The 25237-nt window shown below is 41.7% G+C and overlaps 1 protein-coding gene across 3 annotated transcripts in view; it reads right to left on the bottom strand.

The window, feature by feature from the left end:
• The window catches only part of LCA5 (lebercilin LCA5), a 31354-nt gene extending 6514 nt beyond the window's left edge, over positions 1 to 24840 (bottom strand). The window contains exons 1-7 of one of the 3 annotated variants that reach the window (XM_077306116.1): positions 24642 to 24840; positions 23627 to 23727; positions 14949 to 15308; positions 13175 to 13704; positions 8833 to 8970; positions 3866 to 3962; positions 2646 to 2794 (exon numbers count right to left, since the gene is read on the bottom strand). In XM_077306116.1, the coding sequence (XP_077162231.1) occupies positions 2646 to 2794; positions 3866 to 3962; positions 8833 to 8970; positions 13175 to 13704; positions 14949 to 15147 (1113 nt within the window). In that variant the 5' untranslated portion in view covers positions 15148 to 15308; positions 23627 to 23727; positions 24642 to 24840. Of the gene's footprint in view, positions 1 to 2645; positions 2795 to 3865; positions 3963 to 8832; positions 8971 to 13174; positions 13705 to 14948; positions 15309 to 23626; positions 23728 to 24551 lie in introns of all 3 variants that reach the window. The other 2 variants (XM_077306108.1, XM_077306101.1) reach the window with 2 other exon arrangements.
• Positions 24841 to 25237: the final 397 nt, after the last annotated feature.

Raw genomic sequence — 25237 nt, 5'->3', positions numbered from 1 at the left:
CATATGGGTGACTGCTGCCTGGATACTCAAACCTCTGCTTGGGAAGCACAGCTTTTCTGATCTGCTTGGATATGTAAGCTACAGCTTGTGCTTTGTCTTGCTGGCTAAACTTTTTGGATCTTACCTTCCATTCTTCAGTGGAATGTTGCACAGGGCATGTAGGTGCTTGGAACATTTAATGTAGGTATTCTAGTACTGGGAATTACTGATGCATGCTTAGTTATGTGAAATTTCTGGAAATTCTGAAACCACGGAAGAAGAAACATCCCCCCCCCCCAGGAAAAACAAAACAGAAATTCTGGGAAAAACTGAAATATAGATAATACTTGCTGTACTAAATCTAAATTAATTTTATTGCTTTAACAACAGAAAATGAATCATTTATAACTTATTTAGCATATGAAATTGCAATATTTAAAATATTTATGGAATTCAAACATTATAAATGTTTTTGTTTTCTACAAGAAAAACTGCATATATAGCCAATGCTTAAGAGAAAACTGCAAGCTGATGCACCCTATGCTATATCAGCTCATCTGCCTCAATTTTTGCTATCTGAAAAGCAAAAAAAAGGCATTAAATAAACACAAAAATGAAGTCTGTGTTAAATAACATAAAACATATTATTTAGTCAGAAAAAAGGTTATACAGATAATATCTGAATGGCCAAGTGTATTTCCAGCTAGATGCTCTCTGTTTTAGTTACTGGTAACGAGAACACAGTTCTCAGATCCAGCTTGGTGTAGTGGTTAAGAGTGCTGACTTTTAATCTGGTGAGCTGGGTTTGATTCTGTACTCCTTCACATGCAGCCAGCTGGGTGACCTTGGGCTCACCCCGGTACTGATAAAGCTATTCTGACTGAGCAGTAATATCAGGGCTCTCTCAGCCTCACCTATCTCACAGGGTGTCTGCTGTGAGGAAAAGAGAGGAAAGGTGAATGTAAGAGAGGAAAGGTGAATGTAAGCCGCTTTGAGTCTCTTCTGGTAGAGAAAAGCAGCATGTAAGAACCAACTCCTTCTCCTCTTCTACTTCAGTGAAACCTTTCAAAGTTTTCCTCTGAGTGTTTGGTGCTGTTTTTGTCAAAATATTTTATAGGGTTTTTTTTTCAGTGCTTCCCCAAATCTTTTAATTTTTCTGTCAGAAAAACTGAAAAAGAGCCCCCCCCCCACATATGACATTATTTTCACCAACTCAAACTCTTAATTATTCAGACCTATTCTATGTATTATTCTGCTTTATAACCTTGGTTTCTGATTTCCCTCTGTCCATATTTGAAGTATTCTTTCCAAAGCTGGAGAGGAGCTTCATTATTCTGCTAGAGATCCTTCTGCCATTTGTGAGAGTCACTTCTCAAACTGAGGCTGTTTCTTAAGTGAGATATAAAAGCCAGCAACTCCTTTAGCCACAGGAACAAGATTTTAAAAAGTTTCTTCCTGTCTTAGTGTAACATGTCTCTGTGACCTCATCCTTGATATACTCAGGAATATGGCACATATGTTGCCTTTTATGTTGGCAAGGAACCCAAGAATCATGTGGGTGGAGTGCTGGCACGAGCCTTCAGTGCCCAGTGGCCATAAGACTGAAGGGAGCAAACAAAATGCCTTTTGCAATAGATCTTAGGAAGAGAAGGAATATCGGGGGTGGGAGGTGTGTGTGTGTGTGTGTGTGTGTGGGGATGTCTTCCATTCCACAGTCTGTGAAATTATTGTGCAATATGTCTACCTCATTAATTTAGTTTGTAACAAAGGAAAAGCTCTTCCAGTCTGCCAAACTAATCTTCCCCCAAAGACATTAAGTTGTGTAATACCCCCCTTAACTTAAAAGCTTCTACAGGAATGAAAAACTAATATAACAGGACGTGTCCTTTCAGAGACATGAATATACTAAATATAATTTCATTTTCACTTGCATGGTATAACTCAGGTTCAGGGTAGAAGAAACACAAAAAAGAAGGGGATGAAGTCATAGAAAGACAAAATTAGAAAAAAACTTTCCTTTATCCCACAGTGTAACAACAAATTAAATTATCAGGTTGGGGACTGCTGCCCCCCATACCCAGGCTGCTAAGCCGTTCAACACTCTGTAGTAAATAGAAAAAGGGTTTGGAAGATTGAGAAAGCAAAAAGTCTTTTCTCACTCCCTTTCTGTGATCCCTTTAGAGCAGTGTCATAAATTTACTTATTCAAGTCCAACCATCCTGGAACAGAATATTCCTGCCCAGGACTGTGTAATATACTTTAGAATTGTATTGCAGACCCTCACATGTAATAAAAATCCCAGGCTCATTGTTAAAAGACAATATATTTATTTACATAAATGGTATTGATTTAATTATTTCATTTGTTTTATCTAGACTATGTAATTATTATCAATGAATTATGAAATCCCTGTTTTGATGATGTTTTTATGCCATTTAAGTGGTTTTTTTTTTTGGGAATTCTTTATAATTATATAACAGATATTTTTGACTTGGTGAAAATGGCTGCTTTGGGAGGTGAGACCTCAGTTTAGCAACTGTGAGACCTTCTGCTGTTGGACGAGTGGACCTAATGCTGTATTACTTACTTATTTTTTATTTTTCCATTTATAGGAACTTACCTTTATTACCTTGAGAACTGACTTGTAAAATGCATACCGAACTCACCATTTTAATATGCACATCTTCTGTCTTTTCTTCTGAAACAGGATCAGAAACAAAATCTGGTGGTGGAGGAAATTCTACAGGGGAGAAATATCCAGAGGTCTGTACTCCTTTTGCCATCCGTTCTTCTCTTTTAGCCTCCCTATTCACAGCTGTAAGAAATACACTTAACATGATCAATCTTACAGTCCTATACAAACATAACAGAACTTATGGAAGGTTTTTGTCATTCCCACTAAGAACAGTAAATATTAAATAAAAAGCTTCTTAACATCTCACTGATTGACATTCCATGACTACACAGAACCAGAACAAGTAAGAAAAACGATGAAGTATGCATTTGCTATATAATCTTAGTTGAATTTTGAAACATACATATTCAAGCCAGTGATTGGATTTGATCTTTCCAACAATCCAAAGAACTTTGGGTCAGTAAATGACTGATGGATTGTGTTTATACACAGGCACACAAACAGAATACAAAGGGGCCTATTTTTAACATCAATAATTAGTGTGGCTATCATTGCTTATCACTGCTTATCCTGCAGGCAGTAGGAAGTACATTAGATCTAGTTTTTTTTTTAAACAATAAACACAAATGTGCTTTTCATCTGTTAACAAAGACACAGCATGTTTTCCTTATCTATCTCTTGTATATTCCCACAAGGAAATAATTTTGGGGAAGAACTTCATTTCCTCCAGCAGACAGCACACATGTTTTTGTTGCAACCACTTGTAGAATATTGTTGTATCTGCATCTTGAAGCTCTACAGATCAGGACCTGTGATACTGCTAGTGATGGGAGATTCAGTTCCTTTTTTTCTCACTATGCCTGAAACATTTTGCCATCCTTTAGTTTCATTAAAATAGCATTTGGCACGATATAAAGGACATTAAATTAAATTCAAAACAATGTTTTAACAGTTGAGTAAATGGTCCTCCCTCATATCTAAATTTACTAATGATGCCGCTCCTATCAAATTTATGTAGATTAATTATGCTTTCACCAAATGAACTTCCATTGCTCATGTTGGGATAGCAAGCTAACTGTTCACTGAAAGCTGTTCCATATTTATGGATTTTAACTTGTTAGTTAATATTTTAGGATAGCCAGATATTAAAGATGGCACGCCTATCAGTATAAAAATATTAAAAAGCTGAACAATGAAAGGGTCTGATCAGAATAAAAGCAAATACAGAAGGTATTTTCAGAAAATAATTACCATTTTTTCTTGGTGTAATATTGATGCCTTTTCTGGGTGAAGGTTTTAGCATTCTATTAGCATATATATTTTTGGCATCTAGTTCTCTTTCTTTATCCTAAAAATAAAAAAGAGGCAGTGAGAAGTAAGTCCTCAAAAGGCTACTCGATTCTCCTGTTGAAAATCCAGTGCTGCTAATCAGATCCATGAAATTCCAATGGATGATGTTTAAGGAAGTATGCATGTTATGTGCTTTTAAAAACTGCGTCCTTGATTAAAAAATAGAAGCAACTGGCTGTGCAAAATGATTGCATTTGTATATAATGAACAATTTTTGGTTTTAAGTGATGCATACTGAAAAAAACCCTCCCCAAACTCCAAGTATGTGTTAATTGGCTCTGGATTTCCTGAGACTAAGAGGGGGGAAGTCTTGGGGTCATAGTAGACAGCTCAATGAAAGTGTCAATCCAGTTTGTCACTGGGCTGAAAAAGGCAAACTACTATCATGCTCCTGTATAGCTCTAAGATGTGGCCTCACTTGGAATACTGTGTACAGTTCTAGTCACCATCCCTCACAAAGGACACTACAGAACGGGAAAAAGTACAGAAAGACAACCAAGATGACTAAGGGGTTGCAGAATTTTTTCTCTGTGGAAAGGCTGACAGAGCCTGGTATGTCTAAGTTTAATATAGTGACAACTAGGGGAGACTTGATTGAGGCTGATTTAATTATGTACAGGGTAGAGTACACAGAGAAAATATCTACTCTCCCAAAATACTAGAACTTGAGATCATCAATGAAGTTAATAATCAAAATATTAACGATGGACAAAAGGAAATATTTCTTTATTAACATGTAAACCAACTCCTTTTCATAACATATCTGCTTTTCACTGATTGTTGATTGACCACTCCGTTGGGTCCACATGCTTGTAGCTCAGCCAACCCACCATCACATTCTGGGTGCCTTGAAGATGCTGGGCTTTTACTCCTTGGACATGGTGTCCCCCCACACACTGGCAGACCATCACTGCCTCTTTGTGTAGCATTAATGCTCTTATGCCTCCTTGTCAGTTTATATGTGCTTTGGCTATCACATTGTCCATTTTGATGAGGACATACTGATCCTGGAGTAGTTCCTGAAAGGCTACTAGAGCCAACCTGATGGCCCTTGACTATAACATATTTATGCTGAAAGTGGACTCTGTTTTTGTCCACTTTCCTTGAGCCGTATTGTTTCTGCAGTGTGCTCCCCAATCTCTGAGGCTCACATCTGTGGTCATAATGATTGGGACTGGCTGAATACAATTCATTCCCTTGATCAGGTTTACCTTTGAGCACCACCAGTTTAAATCCTTTTTCAGTCTCTCCGAAATGAAGATTTTTTTGTGTCTTTTCTTGATGATATGAAGTTGAAATGGTAATAATGTCTACTGTAGTGGTCTGAGGTGTAACCTCACCCAGGGGACTGTTTCTATGATTGCTATCAAGAGGCCTAGCAGTTGTGCTAAGAGCATCGTCCACTTTTTTGGCTTGCAAACCTTTGATACCATGTCCTTCACCTTCATCACCCTGTCTGGAGTCAGGAATACGCTTGCTTGTTTGGTGTTGATCAGCTCTCTGGATGGTGTCAGATTGCTCTTCTAAACATTGATCAAGAATCTGTGTTCTTTAAGTGTGTATGTTCTGTCACCTCTATGCTCTTCTGGGTTTCCTGGAGATTCTCCCCCCCCCCCAGCAAATCGTCATCCAATTAAGGGTAGACATTGACAGCCTTCTGTCGAAGAACTGCAACCAAAGTCACCATCACCTTGATAAAATCTCTTGGGGAGGAAGGGATTCCAAAGAATAAAGTCCTGTATTGGTAATGTTTGTTCTGAGGTATTGTTTGGAACTCTAATGTATTGGAATGTGCAGGTAGGCTTCTTTCAAGTCCAAGGAAGCCATGAAGTTGTTGACCTGAAGTGTCTGTAGAATGGAACAAAGGGACTCAATTCTGAATTTCTGTTTCCTGACAAATAGGCTTAGTTCCTTTAAGTTTAGAATTGCCCTCCATTCTCCTGACTTCTTGGGCACACAATACAGATTATATGGATGTATTTCCTTCCCTTTGTTTGTTGGGTTGATACTGGGGTCTGTGGTATCTAGACTGGTATGGGAAGGAATGTCTTCCTCTGAAACTATCTCTGTGGGCACTTTGAGACTTGTACGAATGAAAGGGCTGAAAGGGTTTTTTTTAAAATTCCTAGTCCTTCTGAGAAGAAGTCAATGGCATCACTTTTTTCTTCTTTTTTGTCTCTACTAAGACTTTGTCTAAGGCACCATCCTCGAAAAGAAGTCTGCCTGAAAAATTTTCATTGCCAGATTAGATTTTGATAGGGTACCCACTTTCCAGTGTTTAAGCCAGAGATTACGTATGGCTACTATATTGGTCCCCTGTGCCCTGGCTGAGAACTGCAATGCATCTTGTGAGGCATCTGCAGCAAACTGGCAGGCTCCTTTGATCTTTAAGAGAGCCTTTCTCAACCTTAGGGGGTCTGGCTCTGGATCTTGCAACAAGTCATCAGTCCAGACTACTGTAGCAAAATCAGAATCACAGAATCATAGAGTTGGAAGGGGCCATACAGACCATCTTGTCTAACCCCCTGCTCAATGCAGGATCAGCCCAAAGCATCCTAAAGCATCCAAGAAAAGTGTGTATCCAACCTTTGCTTGAAGACTGCCAGTGAAAGGGAGCTCACCACCTCCTTAGGCAGCCTATTCCACTGCTGAACTACTCTGACTGTGAAAAACTGTTTCCTGATATCTAGCCTATATCGTTGTACTTGTAGTTTAAACCCATTACTGTGCGCCCTTTTCTCTGCACCCAACGGAAACAGCATCCTGCCCTCCTCCAAGTGACAACCTTTCAAATACTTGAAGAGGGCTATCATGTCCCCTCTCAACCTCCTTTTCTCCAGGCTGAACATTCCCAAGTCCCTCAACCTATCTTCATAGGGCTTGGTCCCTTGGCCCCAGATCATCCTCGTCGCTCTCCTCTGTACCCTTTCAATTTTATCTACGTCCTTCTTAAAGTGAGGCCTCCAGAACTGCACACAGTACTCCAGGTGTGGTCTGACCAGTGCAATGGGACTATGACATAGAAAAAATTGCATCTGCTCTAATAGCTAAGGAGTTCGTTTCATGAGCTTTCTTTAACACACTTCATTTTTTCTATCTACAGGATACTTTAGGACATTACCTCCATCTTTGGTTAGTACTGCTCCTGATAGCATACCTACCACAGGAGCATCAACAGGGGGGATTTTAGATCCTGCATGGTTTCATCTGGAAACATATAAAACCTTTTACCTACAGAATGCAAGGCCATCCCACTGCCAGGGATTGCCCATTCAGCACTCATAACATTTTCAAAGTCATCAGCAAATGGGCATACTAGACAATTTCTTGAAATCTCTTACATCCAAGTTAGCTGATGTCCTGATTTTACCTGAAGCAGAACTGGTCACAATCCCTTCCTCATAAATGAGACTTTTAGTGACTTTTTTCAAAAGTCTTTGAAAATGTTCTGCTCAAAAAAGTCTGTTGGAGACTCCTTTGGAGTCAGAATCCATCCCCAACCATTCTCCATCCTCTTTTCAGGAGCCACTTTAACCAATGTAGCTGCTGACTGAAGATCCCTCCTGTCTGCCTCTGAATGTTGATAGATATCTCTGTGCTTTTTGTGATGTTTCTTTGGTCTCCTGATAGAGGACAATGCTGCTCTCCTAGATTTTAAACAGGATCTTTTTCTCTTTCTGGAGTACCTACTCCCTCTAGTGGATGACAAATCCATGTCTTCACTCAGGCGATGAGGAGGAACTTGACTCCCACCATCTATTTTGGGAGGGTGGCAGGGATTATGCCTTCCTTTCTTGTACCCTGGCTACTAGTTTGGGCTTACAGATGACCAGCTGAGGGCTGTGGGAGCCACAATGGCTGTCATTGCTTGCCCCCCCTCCACCAGCGAGGACACTAAAATGGTGGGGAATAACCGCGTGCTGGTGTTGTCTGCGGCTGCCATATTTTCTGCTCTGGCAAAGGAGGTTTGTTAGAAGAGGGGCCCCACCAACCCACCTTCCAGCCCAGCCACGTGTCCTGCCACAAGCATATTAGCAGCCTACTCTTGCAATCTCAGCAGACGTGCTTCCCAGCTCACCCCCTTCCTTCCCAGCCACAGGACCTCCATCTTGGAAGAATTGAGTTTCAGGCGACTCTGCTTGAGCCACTCAGCTAAGGCTTCCAAATATCTGGCAAATGGTTCAGGGGGGGGGGGGAGTCCATGCAGCCATCCACGAGGAGGTAGAGCTAGGTGTCATCTGCATTCTGATGAGAACCCAGACCAAAGCTCTGGACCAGCTGAGCCAGATGTTAAAAAGCATAGGTGAGAGGATCCCCCCCTTTTGGCACTCCACATGGGAGCTGAAAGGGGCACGATAACTCTTCCCCCACAGCGACCCTCTGTCCCCATTTCTGTAGGAATGAGAGCAAGCATTAAAGGGCTGCCCCCATATCCCAGTCCCAGCAAGGCAGTAAGCTAAGAACTTGTGGTCAACCACATCAAATGCGGCAAACAGATCTAGCATCACAAGAATAGCCAAACCACCCCTGTCCAGCTGGCGCTGGAGGTGATCCATTAAGGTGACCAGAACCATCTCCACCCCATTGCCAGGATGGAAGCCTGATTGGTATGTTAGGAGCTGGCCCATGGTGGCCCTTTCAATCACCTTACCCAGAAACACGAGATGCTAGACTGGGCAGTAGCTGGCTGGATCAAGGGGGCAAATGGTTGCCCTTACTGACCTCAGCAACTTGTCCACTTTGGTTAAAGAGAGCCACCTGAAACTATCAAACATCACCTCCTGAGGTGGTTTAACTTTGGATGCTAAACCTATTGCCACTGAACGAAATCTCACAAGGTTGCTCTTATATTAAAAAATAATAATTACCTTTAATTTTTGTTTTAGTAGTTCAATTTCCTCTTGCAAAACTTTATTTTCTTCTTGAGCCTCATATAATTTCTTTTTCTCAGAATGCAGCTGTCTCTGGAAGCTATTACTACTAAGGTCAAGGTTTTTCTCCAAGTCCTAAAATGCAATATATTGGAAGCATCAGTTTTTGAAAACACTACATATTTATGAATTAGTCCAAATTAAGGAATCCTTACATATAAAAGATTTTTTATGTGAAATATTTGTCCTATTTTAAAGTGTCTTCCAGTTTTATTCATCTACTATGAATATTTCCTCAGCAGAGAATATTAGTGGTGTCTGCTGATGAAACAAGTAAGTGAGACTTTCCTTAGTTAATATGCAAAATGCAGAGTTAGAGATTTAGGAACAAAAACGGAACAATTCGAAAGGAATTTTTTTTCCGGGTCATACTGTTTCTGCCTCCTGTCAAACTATTATGTCTGGGTTAGTACTAAGTATGTATAACAGCAAACTATTTGCCTGGATTACTGATATATGGTCAAGTCTGTCTAATCAAGCAACTGGCTGATCATTTTAGTGATATTTAAGTATGGCAACTTAACACTCCTTTGCATACAGAAGACTGTCAGGTATCATTGTAAAATGTTGCTAAAATGAAAAAAAGTTCTACATAAATTGTCTTAAGAAGTATTTATGACTCAGGATGCTTCTTTAGAAAAGGTACAGGACCGTAGTCTACTCCATGTTTACAGTATGTTTTATTGTACTCTAACCACACCAGCACACTGTCTGCCTTATTAGAGAAACATGTGATCTGTCCTGTATCCCAGCAAGAAAGGTGGACTATAAATAAATATATATTTAAAAAAATGACACTGTTGCCAGACTGGAGAGCACATGATGCTGTAGAGACAATGTGTTGCATCTAGTGAAGAAGAAGCTCGCGCTTCTTTGCCCACGGAACATAAATTTTCTACAGCCTTACCTTTATTGCAACCTACTGTCCCTCCCCCAGGGTTCAGCAAACCCCTGGAAGGGGGGGGGATCAGTGGAACGGCTTCCACTATTCAGCAGAAGGTACGTCTGCTGGCAGAAAGGAAGTGGTAAACACAATCCAATAAACTGAACTATTTTCACAATAATTCATTTTAAACTTGTTGTTTCACGAACATGACTTCTCCAGATCATGCACAGATTCACCAGGCAGCCCTGAGTTTGAAAACAGGATTCTACCACAGCCAAACACAGAAAGGCAGGGGGCCAAATGAACACAGACACTGTATTTATTCAGAGGAAATGGAAAGCTTTTACATGGGTTCTTCTTTACATTTCTTGCCTGTTAACTTTTGTTCTGTACACAAACAGGATAATGCATCCCCAGAAGATCCTATTGTGAAAAAGTAGCTAAAAGTAATTATTCATTTGATAGGTAGGCTTTCCCTTCCTACTTGCCCAACCCATTTACTTTTTTACCCTTTTCCTTAAAATGACAAAGGGGGGGGGGAGAGAGAACAGGAAAGGGACGGGGGGGGGGGGGGGGGGATGAAAGCACCTTAGTTCCTGTGGCCTCTGGTTCTTCACATTAGTTGTCCACAGACCACCCTAGAAAAGGGCCTGTATCTGTACATTGGTGTCAGGAATAGCCTGTTTTGTATACAATTTGTTTTTTATACATCTACATACATAGCTCAACCAGCTGCCGACAGCTGGAAAGCTGTTGAAGACTTTCCTCCCTGACAGATAACTGCTCTTTCAGTTTCAAGGAACTCAGAGTAGCGGTGCAGAGGACTGGCCCTGGAGTGCTGCTTATGGTTAATAGTCTGACTCAGCATAACCTGGGTTTTGAGATCCTTATCTATTATGTTTAGGATTCTCGTCAGACCATGGAAGCTAAGCAGGATTGGCCCTGGTGAGTTCTTGAATAGGAGGCCACCATGCAAGGCCAGGGTTGCTATGCAGACATAGGAAATGGCAAACCATTGTTGCCTTGAAAACCCCAGGGGTTGTCATAAGTCAGCAACAACCCAGTAGCACTTTCCACCACTATTTCCTAATAATGATCATTTCTACTAGGTTGGTGTGCAATCATAAGAGTTTTTTTCAGCTGCTCCCCACCTTATGGGAACTCCCTAGAACTGTATGAAGACCTGTCTCTGTCAGTCTTCTGACATAGTTTAAAGCAGGGATTTCCTGCCGAAGTAGCCAAAGTGTTTCCTGGCATCTGCTCACTTCTCAAGTCTCAGACATAAAATTCAAAGGGCCTCAAAACAGAACAGAAAAAATGAGCAGCAAGTCACTCTGTTCCAGCTATTCTTACTGGCAAAGCACTGAGCTCATCCTATGCAGACTTGTCACAGCTGTGCTATTTTGGTCTGATCATACACACAGACTTGGCAACCATTCCCTGTGGCCATGCAAGGATGGCCCTCCCCTTTCTTTGGAAATCAAAACAGCATCTTTTCCCCCAAGCAAGCATCAAATTCCACCACCCATGGCAATAATTTATTGTGCTACCCACTATTCCCTTTCAAAATTCCAAAAAACAGCATCTTTCCCCCAAAAGTTAATATCCTCCTATGCCAACAATTTGTTGTGTTGCTCACTACCCTTTCTCAAAGTTACAGAAGGTCTGTAAATTGGGGACTCCAAATTTAAGAAATGTTTTTGTGGAGGTCTCTGGGTATTGGCAAATTGCATTGTTGCTGAGATTTGCTAAATGTGGTATCTATTACCCTTTTGCTGTCTTTACTGGTGCATATGGCATGCTTTGATCTGTGAATTTTTTATTGCAGATTTAATATCCTACAGAATTGATATTTTTCACAATTACTATTTAGCTTGTGGCTTTGCATATTTTCAAGAACAGAAAGAAGAGACATCTATCTATTTATATATAAAGAGTGATTGGTACTTCTCATGATGTGCTGAACATTCAAAAGGCTCCAGAGCAAACCCCACCCACCAGAAGCCTTCCGAATGTTCAGCACACTGGGAGAAGTCCCCCGCCCCTGGAGAAGACTCTCTGCACCCTGTGGAGGTGGTCCTGGGGCCAGGGAACTAGGAAGCACCTCTTCCAATGGGGAGAGATGCTGCCTGGCTCCTTAAGTCCCCTACCACCATGTGGTGCAGAAAGAACCCTCTCTGTGCCCCTTGGGGGCAGTGCCCGGGCCAGGGACTCAGGCAGCACCTCTCCCCATGGGGCAGGACACTGCCCTGCCCCTTAAGTCCCCCACCCCCTATGGATTCAGAGAGAAGCCTCTCTGCGCCCACCCAAGTCCCTACCTAGTGCCCAGTGCATTCCTGGACATACCAGTCTTCCCTTCTAGTTCTTTAAATAAACTGATGCCAATATTAACATGAACTCAACTATGGGCATCATTAATGCTTGATCCATTTCCCTTCTAATGGGAAAACATAATACCATGTCTATAGCAAAGTACTTGGGGCATTGCCTTCAATGGGAGCTACCCACTTCTACATACACATTAGGGATTTTCAAGGATCTTGCTTAACATTATTAAATAACCTGTATCTGAATTTTGAACCCAACTAGTAGAAGGTTTTTTAAAAAATCTCTTGATGTTTGATAAATGCAGTATTAAAATCATATACCCATGGCCCCCAAAAACCTGCTGTTATTTCCGTGTGCCCACAGGAGCTTTGGGCTTAATTTTTGAACAGTAGCTCTGACATTATATGGCCACAACCTTCAATGACTATGGGGTGATTTAAAAACAGGTTGTGATATGGCTGCTGTCTGGAAAATAAGTTTCAAGAAGGTCTGAAGAATTCTGTTGGATCCTGCTTGTGGCAAGTAATTATATGTAGCTTCTAAGGAACCATGAAAACATTTACTGTGTGATAAGTACAATAGCAGTTTGTCTGGAGCAAATGGCCAATGAAAGGTGGCATTATAGTCCATTGAAATCCCTCCTCTCCCCAAACCCTGTCCTCCTCAGGCTCCACCTGCACATTATCTAGACCAGGGGTAGTCAAATTGCGGCCCTCCAGATGTCCATGGACTACAATTCCCAGGAACCCCCTGCCAGCGTTCGCTGGACATCTGGAGGGCCGCAGTTTGACTACCCCTGATCTAGACATTTGCAACCCAGAGCTGACAATCCTACCTAAAAGCATACAAAATGTACCAGGTTGGTACCGAATTTAAAGGCACCTAACATGCAGATTTATTGCTTTCCTTTCCTTTACAGACTTATAATTTGAGGAATTAGTTATTCCATCTATATTTGGCTTTCTTCTTTCCTGTAAGATTTGTCAGTTACTGTCTGAATACAGGTGGTATTACACAATGGGAGACTCAATAGATTTTACATTACAAATAGTTTTAATACCACACCTTAATTCTTCTCTCACTATCATCCAGCTTGCTCTCTACTGAAGCTAACTTCTTTGCCAGCTCATCACGCTCAGGGAGATGCCTGTCTTCTGCAAGTCTTCTCAGTTTCTGCAAGGCACCTTTGGCTTTGTACAGGTCCTCTTCTGAAGCCTTCAGCTTCCGCTCCACTGTCTGCTCCTTTTCTTGTGATTTCCTTAAGCGCTCTCTCAGTACTCGAATCTCATCATTATGCCTTGCCAGAAGCTGAGAGATCTCGTTTTCGGTGTCTTCAAACTTGTGGAGGGCTTTCTCATGTCTGTATTGAAGCTGCTTTAGTGCCCTGTTTTCTTTCTGCAGTTCATCAAGTTTTACATGTAGTTCAGTCAGTTCATTACGAAGCTCGTTGATTTTCAGTAGTCTGGCAGAAAGCACTCTTTTCGTAACAAGACCAATATCTTTGACGGGAGATTCCCTGCTGAGGCTCTGAGAGCGAAAGCCCCAGCGCATTCCTTTTTTGCTTGGTGCATATTTAGAGGCAATATGTTTGGAGGCTAGAACAAACAAAGCATAGTCAACAAAACATTACAATGAAAATCAGAACATGGTTATTAAATATCTCAGTTTGATTTTAGTATTCAAAACAGTACATCAGTAAGTATTAAACATTTGCAGGAAGGTCATATGGGCCAGGAAAGAAGTGATGTATGACTAAAAGATTTCTTTTTTTTTTTGGGGGGGGGGGAGGGGAGAATTGACCAATATACAAAGACAATCAGGTGAAAATGACAATAACAAGATTCCTATAGTCTCATATGTGCTGTGCTTCACTCAGTTTCCTCAGTAGCAAAAACATTCAATATTCCCTTTCTGTTTCATTTTCACAGAAGCATTCTCTATGTGTAGAGGGAATTCAACATACAGAGAAAAGGCTAAAATTGGTTGCATGGTACCTACATTACCAGGTACAGGATTTATTTATTATTTAGATTTATATGCTGTCCTCCCGGTAAGCCAGCTTGGGGCGGATAACAGCAAAATAATTACACAGGTTAAAACATTAACACAATTTTGACAATAAGTAAAATCAATTAAAACAATTCTTCAAAAATTCTTTTGCCACACAGTATCAGAGCACTAGCCAATAATAGTCCTCATTTCCAGAGGGGAGTCCATTGCAGGAGGGGGCCAACTCAAAGATGTTCTAATTACTGCCCCCAACCAAATGCCTGACAAAATAGCTCCACCTTGCAGGCCCTTCAAAACTGAGTTAATTTCTGAAAGGCCCACAGCTCTTCTGGGAGCTCATTCGACCAGGTAGGGGCCAGGACTATAACCATACTACTTTTAATAAATCATAATTATCAGAACATTAATAAACAGTGACATCTTAAAAATCATAAGAGTCCTGATGGATCAGACCTGTAGTCCATCTAGTCCCATATCTTGTCTCACACAGTAGCCAACCAGTATTTCTGGAAGGCCAGGAACAGGTCATAGAGGCTAAACCCCTGATATTGTCTTCTGGCTCTGGGATTCAGAGGTTTAGTACTTCTAAATGTGGAGGTTCCCCTCAGTCACCATGGCTAATAGTCAGTGATAGATTTATCCTCCATCTTTCCCCCAAAGATTGGCATTCAGTGGATTTTTAATTTAATTGTAGCATTCCAATTTTCTGAAAGCAACCATCCAAACTAATAACGGCAGATCAGTTTATCAATCTGTTTCAGTGGAACGTTCACTTTATAAAAGTTTTAGAGTTTTGCTATGACTTGGAAAGTATCAGCCAGCTGCTTACCTTGGTAATGTCCAAGGCTCTTCAGATTCTGTGCTTTATGACTTTTTTCGGCAGAGTTGGCAGACAGAGTGCTAACTGTTGCGGAGCAGTCAGAGCCACAAGAAGCATCATCATCACCATCAGAATAGTAGGAACAGCTTTTATCACTGTCTGATTTTTGGTTACTTCCAGAATCTAGACTCCTTCCTCTTTCTCCCATTTTTAAATCACTCAATTGAAGACTTTGCAACAAGGATTTTCATTTTGCTAGAGGAGAATTCAGAGGCACTGCTTGATTCTTGCCAGTTCTTCATTATCCACATGTAATAGTTGGTTTTTCTTTTGAAATCAGTAAGTGTCATTCAGAATCCATATTTCTCTCTGAATTCAGAAGGGGAAAAGGTGATCATAGTACAGCTTTGTGTTTTATATTCAATACAGGTATTCTAAAAACATACGGTAACTCAGACTTTCTCTCTGTAATGTAAATTAAGACTTTGTGAATGTCAGACTTATGATTTAGATTCAAGTCCAGTAGCACCACTACCACCATTTTGGGGGTATCAACTTTCAAAAGCCAAAGTTCCCATAAGGGAGCTTTGACTCTTGAAAATGTATATCCCCAAAAGCTTGTTGGTCTCTTAAGTTGCTACTAGACATGAATCTAGCTGTTCTACCACAGGCCATCACGGCTACCCTCTGAGACTTACCATGCATTAGATGAGTAAGCAGTTCTTGGAAATTTTTAGGGACTTTCCCTTAAAAGTGGTTTAGGGACATTTCATAACACAGAACTAGGTCCCACTCAAGGGCAATAATAGGAAGCAGTTGGGATAATTGATAAAATAATTTACACCAAAAGGAATACCCTAACAATACAGTATTTTAAAACATTAGTAAATCAAATTATATCTAAAGAAAATATGAACTAGTATTCATGAATCCTAATTTACAAACACATAAACTTCCATTCAGCAGGCTGTTTCTATCAATTGGTGAAATGTGGAAAGCTCACAAGCAGTGTGTGAAGGCAATGGCAATCTCCCACCGACTCTCAATGCTGAGTTACACCTAGTTGCAATGGCTAATAGCATAATGAATCCTAGATGCAGGTCATCATGGTTCCTAGAAATTTCACTGTGGTAGCCTTGCATTTTCAGCAACATCTTATTTGAGTCTCTTGGCAATCCTTAATAGATGTACAAGGCATATCAATCATTTCACGTTTTGCTGTTTGACATAAAAATTGCATACATAGGAGGTTCTTGTAATTGTGTGTTTGTATGCTGCCGTCATGCCCTTCAACGCTGGTGGCTGAATTCATTTCCTAAGTTGTTGCTCTTTTTGCAGGCTCCAAGTTTTAGTTAAATGTTGCTTTTAAAAATGATGAAATTATGAGAAGCTGGGGTTTATGTTAGGTTTAGAAATCAGCTCTTTGTTTTAGTGACGGCAATGAGTGTCATTGTCATACTCATATTCATGACAGTACCTTTGTTAGCATTAGACTTTGTGGTAGCAGTAATTAGAACAATAGGGTCAATAAACCCTGAAGGCTGAAAAATATCTGGCTCCAAAATTTGTCCAGGCCTATATAGTAGTTGCTGAAGCTTTCTTCCCTAAAGTTGCAAAATATTTTTTTAAAGGAAATAAAGACCTGCACCAGTTACAGGAAGTAAAAAAAAGGACCAAGGCCACTGGTGCAAAATCAGGTAAAATTTTAACTTTTATTTCTCAGTTAAATATTCCTCACATGTTTTGCAAACAGGTTTTGTGCAGGGGATTTGTTCTTTTTTCAATAGTTCTTCAAAAAAGAGTGTACTACTCACCTACTGATCCTATGCTCTTTTTTGAAGAACTAGCCGAACAGATTCCCAACAAAACCTACTAGCAAAATACATAAGTAATTTTTGGATATTTAACTGAGTAATAAAATATATATTTTTACCTAATATTTTAAAAAGCTATCTAATTTAGTGGACACTCATCCAATGAATCCTATAAAGTATTGCATGAAAAATGCTCTGCCACGAAAAAAGGATGGTTCAAAATGAGTACAACAACCGAAAAAAGAACCTATCCTAGGCTACAATAAACAATTTCACAATGAATGCAACAAACGTGTCTAATCTCTTCTTTTTATTTGAATAATCAAAACGGCCTCTAGATTATAACCGTTTTCAAGTAAATTTTCATCAGTGGTTGTTTTTCAACTTACTGTTTGCTAATGAAGTCCTTCAATAGGATCAATTATTCTTGGCAGGATTTAAATAATATATATGTGGCCTTTAGCTCACAGGTAAGGGGCAGTCTAGTCGAAAAATGGTCTGCAGCTGATGTGATCATGCATTTAAATCCTGTCATAAAAAATGCTCACAAATTTTGTTTGCCAGGGCATGTACAATATCTGTTTTTTTTACAGATAATTCAACTGTACACCATGAATGGTTCAGTGCTGAAATCACAATTTATAACATTGTCTAAAATAAAGTAAATGAGGTTGGATACATTTTAAATAACACGGAATGTCACTCTCATATTTCAATCATGTACCCGACAGAAGAATAACTTTCAGGAAAAGTTTGATTTTCAGCGTATAGTTTCTTAACCATATTAACTTTTATAAATCCATTAATTCTCATGCCAGTTGTCAACCTGGCTTTAACACATGCACCTGTAGCAGAAGTGACCTTTATAATCTCCAATCTGGCTACAAACCGGAACATATTTAACCTCAAACAGCTTTCGCCAAAGTCCCACTGAATTATCCACAACTACTCCAGTATCACTGATTGGTTCAAAATTGAGAAAGGAGTTCAGTAAGGCTGGATACGGTCGCCTTGCCTATTTAAACTTGTATACAGAGCACATCATGAGAAAGGCAGGGTCAGATGAGTCACAAATTGGGATTAAGATTGCAGGGAGAAATATCAACCACCTCAGATATGCAGATGATACCACTCTAATGGCAGAAAGTGAAGAGGAACTAAAGAGCCTGTTGATGCGGGTGAAGGAGGAGAGTGCAAAAGTTGGCTTGAAACTCAACATCAAGAAAACGAAGATCATGGCATCCGGCCCTCTCAATTCCTACCAAATAGATAGGGAGTAAATGGAGATAGTGACAGATGTTATTTTCCTGGGCTCCCAGATCACTGCAGATGGGGACTGCAGCAAAGAAATTAAAAGACGCTTGCTCCTGGGGAGGAAAGCTATGGCAAATCTAGACAGCATCCTAAAAAGCAGAGACATCACCCTGCCAGGAAAAGTGTGTTTAGTCAAGGCTATGGTCTTCCCAGTTGCAATGTATGGCTGTGAAAGTTGGACCATAAGGAAGGCCAAGTGTCAAAGAACTGAGGTTTTTGAACTCTGGTGCTGGAGAAGACTCTTGCGAGTCAGACTGCAAGGTGAACAAACTGGTCAGTTCTAGAGGAGATACACTTTTCTTGGATGTTTTAGGATGGTTTGGGCTGATCCTGCGTTGAGCAGGGGGTTGGACTAGATGGCCTGTATGGCCCCTTCCAACACTATGATTGTGTGATTCTGAGATCAGCCCTGATTGCTCTTTAGAAGGCCAGATCCTGAAGATGAAACTCAAATCCTTTGGACACCTTATGAGGCAGAAGGACTCCCTGGAGAAGAGCCTAATGTTTGGAGCGAATGAGGGCAACTGAAGCAGTTGGTGCGAGCTTAAATGGACTCCGGGGAATGCTATAGCAGTAGTCCCCAACCACCGGGCCGCGTCCCGGTGCTGGGCGGCGAAGTCCTCGGCACTGAGCCGTGGCTCCCTCTTCCCACCCCCCCAGCGACAAACTGATTAGCTTGCGGCCCGGCAAGCTTCTTTCTGCGGGAGGGGGGAGGGAAGCATGGCCACCGGTGGTGCAAACGGGCATACGTGGCAGGTCTGCGCAAGCGCGTTTGCGGCCGGTGGGACCGCAAACAGGGTGTGCGCATCAGGTCCGTGCATGCATGCGCGAAGCTACCACACATGCGCGTTTACGGCCCCACCAGGCGCAAACGTGAATGCGTGGACCTGCCACACATGCACGTTTGCAAAGGCGCTGTCGCACATGCGCGGCGCCCTGATCGCCCTCCCCCCACCGGTCCACAACCCCAAAAAGGTTGCGGACCACTGTGCTAGAGGACAGGAAGGCCTGGAGGATCATTGTCCATTGGGTCGCAATGGGTCAGACACGACTTCTCAACTAACAACAACAACTCCAGTATAGTAGTTTGATTATTACTGTCCTGGTGTCTTGACTGGAAAGTTTCAGGAAACTTCTATACAAACTAAAATACCCTTGTGAATATATTTATTTTAAAAAGAAAAAGGAACTCCAATTAGAGCAATATACGTTTTAAGCACAAGAAAAGCACAGTACGGTATAAGATGAAACAGAATCCTCTGAACTAGTTATTGAACACTAATGTATCACAAAAACAGTTGTTACATTACTCTAGCATTGCATAAGACCTGTTAGTGCAAATCCCAAATATTTCCCAGAAGGGATCCATAAGAACCCTTTTAATGCTAGTACTTTAAAAAAGATTTTATAAATTAGGGACCTTACTTCCCCCACATAAAATCAAGGACTTCTTTGCCAAGTTTCATCCTCTTGGTACCCTGCCAATTTGTAAAGTAATTCCATCAGACTAAAGAAGTGCCGTTCATTTTATAGGCTAATGAATTGCTTTGAAATTTGAGTTACTTCAGCAAGTATAAGGACTTTTATAATTAAGAAACTCCTTGGTTCATTGCCTCCTTGGTTCATGAAACACTTCCATTTAATTATAAAGTCACTTTAATTTCAACACACGTAAGTTAAATCCTCAAGGTTATCTACATTTCCTTAGCAATTTTGATAACACTGTTCAAAATGCATGTTCTTCGCAGACTTTCTTGGGAGAAATATTCACATCCCTCTTGGGTTTCATTTTCCAATGCATGTTCACAGCTGTTAGAGAACATGAAGTACCCAAAGTCATGGTTTCAGGGAGCTGCACTTCAGGATTTCAGTAATGCACTAAGTATATAACTTATCTACAAGATATAACATATCTACAGTTCCCATGGTTTGTAATTAGGGATTACTTCCTAGAAAGCATGCTTAGGGTCTAAATCTTAATTGGGCTATTCTATACAGGGCTGCTGCAGTATAAACCTCCAGAAATCAATGAACTTAAAATGGTGTAACTGTGGATAAGATTCTGCGTTTAGTCTGACAGTGACCATATGAAGCAAGATACACCTCTATAGGACACATACAAAACAAAATCCAGAATAGCACTCCTGTATAGTTTCACTGTTTTAAACTATGTGAATACAGGGATTCAAACATAAGAGAACGTTTGAGAATCATACAGACAAAATTGGAAAAGTTAACTATTAAATCAAAAGATGGAAGAGGTATTTTATCAAAATGATACCAAAAATCTGTGAGAAATACATTATGCCACCAAAGCTAGTTTTTAATTTAGATGGGAAAAAGCGCTGAATAATGATTCTAAGTGGGAAAGAGAGTTTTAATTCAAGATCACTTAATGCAGTTTATGTAAATTTGTGATCACAATAATATTGTATATTCCTGATGTTTAAAAACTAATAAATAAAATTGATGAGAGTAATTCTTACAAGCGATTAGAAATATGGAAAAGTCTTAGCAAACTTCTTATGCGCACAGTGGCAATGACATGAAGTTCAAAATTGCGGTAGATATAAATAGTTTAACAGCAGGTGCTACACTACCACAAATTCTAATGTCATTCTACTGGGGCTTGCTAATAATTATGTTATTCTGAAACACTGTAATATAGTATCACATGCAAAAAAAATATTGTCGCCAAAATTGGTGAAATGCTGAAAGTCTACCCTTTAAAATGTAGGCTAACGTTATTTGACAATCTTCCAAACTTTCAAAATGAACTGAAAAAATGATAAGAGATTGTAAACAACAGGAAAAAAATATCAAAGTTAACTAGAAATTTCCTAAATTTCTCTTAGACAAATGCATTGCCCCATGTTGATTTGAAATTCAATATAGTACACAAGACATTTTAACATCTATGCCAAGTGATGCTACTAGCACCCCATTTGTCCTTGGATCTTGGCTACAGAGATTCATGCAACAGTAACCTCTAGGTTGGATTTCTGTAACCTGCTGTATGCAGGCCTACACTTGTCTTTGATCTGGAAATTGCACCTGGTGAAGAATGCAGCTGTTAGTGTCCTCCTCACAGGTACATCTTGGAGGACCAATATCCAGCTGGAGCTGAGGCAGCTGCACTGGCTGCCAGTTGCGGCCCAGATAACATTCAAGGTTTTGGTGTTGACCTTTAAGGCCATTTGCAGTCTGGGCCCCACTTATTTGAGGGACCGCTTGCCACCTTATATCCCCCACAGGGCTCTTCACTCTGCAGGTGCTAGTCTGCTGGAGATCCCTGACTTGAGAGAAGTTTGCCTAGCTTTGACCAGGGCCAGGGCTTTTTTGATCCTGGCCTTGACCTGGTGGAATGGGCTCCGGGGAAAACTAAAAGCCTTGATGGAGCTGTCACAGTTCCACAAGGCGTGTAAAATGGCGCTCTTCCACCAGGTAAGGTAAGATCAAGGATCCCTCCCCAGGCTAGGCCAGGACATTGGGCCACTCCTCATAACTCCCAAGGGAGGATGCTGTCTGGATGGGATTGTCGGGAGGGTTTTTTAGCACCCAGGTATGCTGAATTATTTTATGTGTTAGATGTTAGATGTTAGATTTTGTGGGGTTTTTATAGGGAAATGTTGTTACTCAACAAGAGCCATTTGCAGGAATACCGGGCTAAAAATCAAACAAAAATTTTGGTAAAAATAAAAGAGAACGAAGATATCTTCATCTGATTGTGCTTTGTGTAGGTGACATAGTGGCGGTTTTCTGGATTAAATGCTATATTAATATATGCAACTGTAGTTGCATCTGTCTTTTGTATTTATCAAAAACAGAAAAGCAGAAATAAAGGGGTGGGGAATCAATCAGTTCCTGATAATTATGTTGAAGACTTGGGGAAAGATATAACTGCAATTCTCATGCGGCAGTTCCGGTAAAAACTTTGTCCAGGTCTGAGAACTTCAACTGGTTTAGCAGCTTGAGAACTAGAAAAAAAAATTGCCAGAAATTACTCTGCAACATCTGAGCTATTGGTAGCATACACATTAAAAAGTGACACTTTGAACAGCGGGTACAAATAAATAAAGTTTTAAACGTAAAGGACTTCTTCAGGAAAAATGTAAGAAAACGTACAATATCAATTCCTAATTTTAGGAACATTGGATAAATGAATTGTTATAACTGTTATAAGAATTACTGGATTTAAACTAGGGAAATTTACCTAATGCTATATTCAGGAAAAAATGCAAACAGAATGCTCCCCCTTAAAATTAGTATAAATAGGGAAGTTATGATAAAAGTGTTGTGTATGTGGATCATTCCAGGACTAAGCTGGAGGTCCAAGGCAGGATCCAAACAGATGTAAAACCAGCCAATGCACTGCAAGGTTCTCCACTGCAAGATCCAATTAGTTTAAATCAGTTGTGTTCGACCTAGCCAACTGAGTGCTGCCATGGGAGTTTCTTTTGTCTGTATAATGTACATAAGTTGGAGTTTTCTTGGGGATTTTCATTCTTGTTGTCACTTGCTACAACATGTACTCGCTGCTGAGATCACTAATAAAGAGCTGTTCGTTTGCCCAGTAGGCTGGTGTTCTTCCTACGAACCCACATATTTTACAAAAAGGTTCTGAATAAACCCAAATCATTGTCTTTTTTTAAAAGTACATGTGCAGGCACTTCTATCACAGTCATCTCCTTCCCGCTTTCATGTAAAGACTGAATCATGTCCACAACTGCTACAAAGGAAAGCTATCTTGACACCTCCAGGTTAGACTTCTGTAATTCACTCTACGTGGGCCTACCCTTGTCCTTTATCTGGAAAAGGCAGCTGGTGCAGAATGCAGCTGCACAGGTCCTCACTGGGTCATTTTGGAAGGCCTGTGTACAGCCATTGCTGAGACAGCTGGATTGGTTGGCAGTCTGCTTCTGGATCAAGTTCAAGGTATTGGTTTTGATCGTTAAGGCTATATGCAGTTTGGGTCCTACCTACCTGTGGGACTACTTGTCTCCTTTCGCCCCCTGCCGGCTGCTCCGAATTTGCAGATGGTCCCAGACCCCCAGGAAGTATGCCTGGCCTTGACCAGGGCCAGGGCCTTTTTGGTCCTAGCCCCTACCTGGTGAAATGAGCTCCTGGAAAAGCTGGGGGCCCTATCGGAACTCTCTGGGTTCTGCAAGGCCTGCAAAATGGAGCTCTTCTGTCAGGAGTTTGGTTGAGGCTGGGTGGAAAGAATCAGGGTGATAAGATTGGGCTACTCCTCCCGACTAATTGCCCCCCCCCCCGTTCTTGACAATGTTTTGACATTCTTCTGCTATCCTATGAGATTGATGTCGGCAGCGCTGTTATGAGATCTAGGCTCAATAACATCATTAAATAGTATTTACACTGCCATCTTTGGAAATTGAAATTATCTTTTTTGATAAATTTGGTTAGAATGTTATTATTAGAATGTTTCCTTGCTTTTATACGTATGTTTTTATTATTATTTTATATGTAAACCCCCACGAGCAAGTATTCCTGGGAGCGGTGGCATATAAATACAACAATTAATTAATAAATAAAACATACCTGCCAAGATCTGACCAAAAAGAATATGCATTTTGTCATCCCAGCCAACCAAAGAGGCAAGTCATTTTCCATGAGTCAGGTTCCATACACCACCAAAGAAACTGTGGAACAGCAACATCAATATACAACAATCTTCGATGCTTCTGCTCAGAATCCTACTATGTGGGGTGTCTATTCAACTGGGCTTACTGGGTTAAAGCCTAAACGACCCGTGCTTTCAATGGTCATACAACACTCCTCCAAACATCAAAAATATCTTAATATCGAAATGTAGCGCGCATATAGCATTGCAGCAACTGTGCCAGCACAAACCTGCCACTGCCGAGTCTGACCCTGTTTAATTCACACAACCTAACCGAGCTGTACACGGATCAAAGCAGCGGCAGAATAAAAATTTAACCCTTTAATCCAACTCTCCCTCCCAAGAGTAAAATGCCGCCCCCCCCCCCCCAGCGTCGACGCTTTGCAGAACAAGGTGGAAAGTAAGACTCTGGGCCGTCCCCAGAAGGCGTTCTGTTGTCATAGAGACTCCCCGGAGAGCTCATCCACGCTCCAGAGCAGCCTCAGTGAGAAACGGCAGATATCCTCGAAAGACGGAGCGCTTGCGGGCCAAAAGGCGCGAAGGGGCGGCCGATGACCACACGCCCGCGGGAGCCCGCAGAGCTCAAGCACCACCACGTCCACTGAGCCCCTCCCGGGAAGGCACCGCAGGGCGCCCACGGGGTCCCCGGAGGGAGAGCAGGACCACTGCCCCTGGTGTGCCTCCTCTCTTTCCCCGCTAGTTCAAACGCACAATAGCCCTGCGAGGTAGGAGGGAGGGAGGGAGGGAGGGAGGAGGGGGGGGGGCTAAACACCAGCCACGTACAATGTGAAAGGGAGGGGGGGGAGAGAATCTCGACCAGACAAAACAAAACAAAACACGGACCATTTGCACCGCCGTCTTCCGACCGGATAAAGGAAAGCGCGAGCTCTCTCCGCGGCACAGGCGCCCCCTCCTCGTGGGCCCCTCCCCTACCTGTCTCCTCGGGCTCTCCTGCGGCCCCCCAAACCAACGGGTCGGTTGCCGGGACTTGGCTTAAAGGGGCCGCCGCCGCGCCTCGGGATATTTACGGCAGGTTCCAGGGTAACGGGACCAGAAGGAACGGGGCGGCGCTTGCGAAGAGGGAGGAGCGAATTGAAGGGGGGGAGGGAGGGGACAATCTAGCTCTCACTCCTATTGGCTGCCTGCCTTGCCCAAATCCTCGCCCAAGGGCCCAATTGCCGCCTCTATTTTGGCCGGAAGAGGCGGATAAGGAAAAAAAATCCTCTGTGTCTGGGAGAGCCTTCTCATTGGGCAGGAGCTGCTTAGATAGGCACGCCCATTGGTTGCTGGGCGAGAGGCGGGAACGCCTCTAGACCCAATCGGGAAGGGGGTCTGGGGGAATGCGAGTCGGGCTGCCCTTTGCGCTGGCGTTTGGAGGGTGTGATTCGTGGCCAACAACGATATCCTAGCGGGGGTCTCGGGATTCACCGTGCAGCGTGCCCACCTGCGAGCCCTGGATGCAGTTAAGGTTTCCTGAACGCCGCCGCTTTTATGGTAGAAAAGGAAGCAGGAGCCTTGGGGCGCCCTAA

This window comes from Paroedura picta, chromosome 1 (genome assembly GCF_049243985.1).
Source record: "Paroedura picta isolate Pp20150507F chromosome 1, Ppicta_v3.0, whole genome shotgun sequence".
Classification (NCBI taxonomy): Eukaryota; Metazoa; Chordata; class Lepidosauria; order Squamata; family Gekkonidae; genus Paroedura; species Paroedura picta.
Note: the sequence above shows the minus strand (reverse complement) of the source record. Positions and strands in the feature narration are given on the sequence as shown.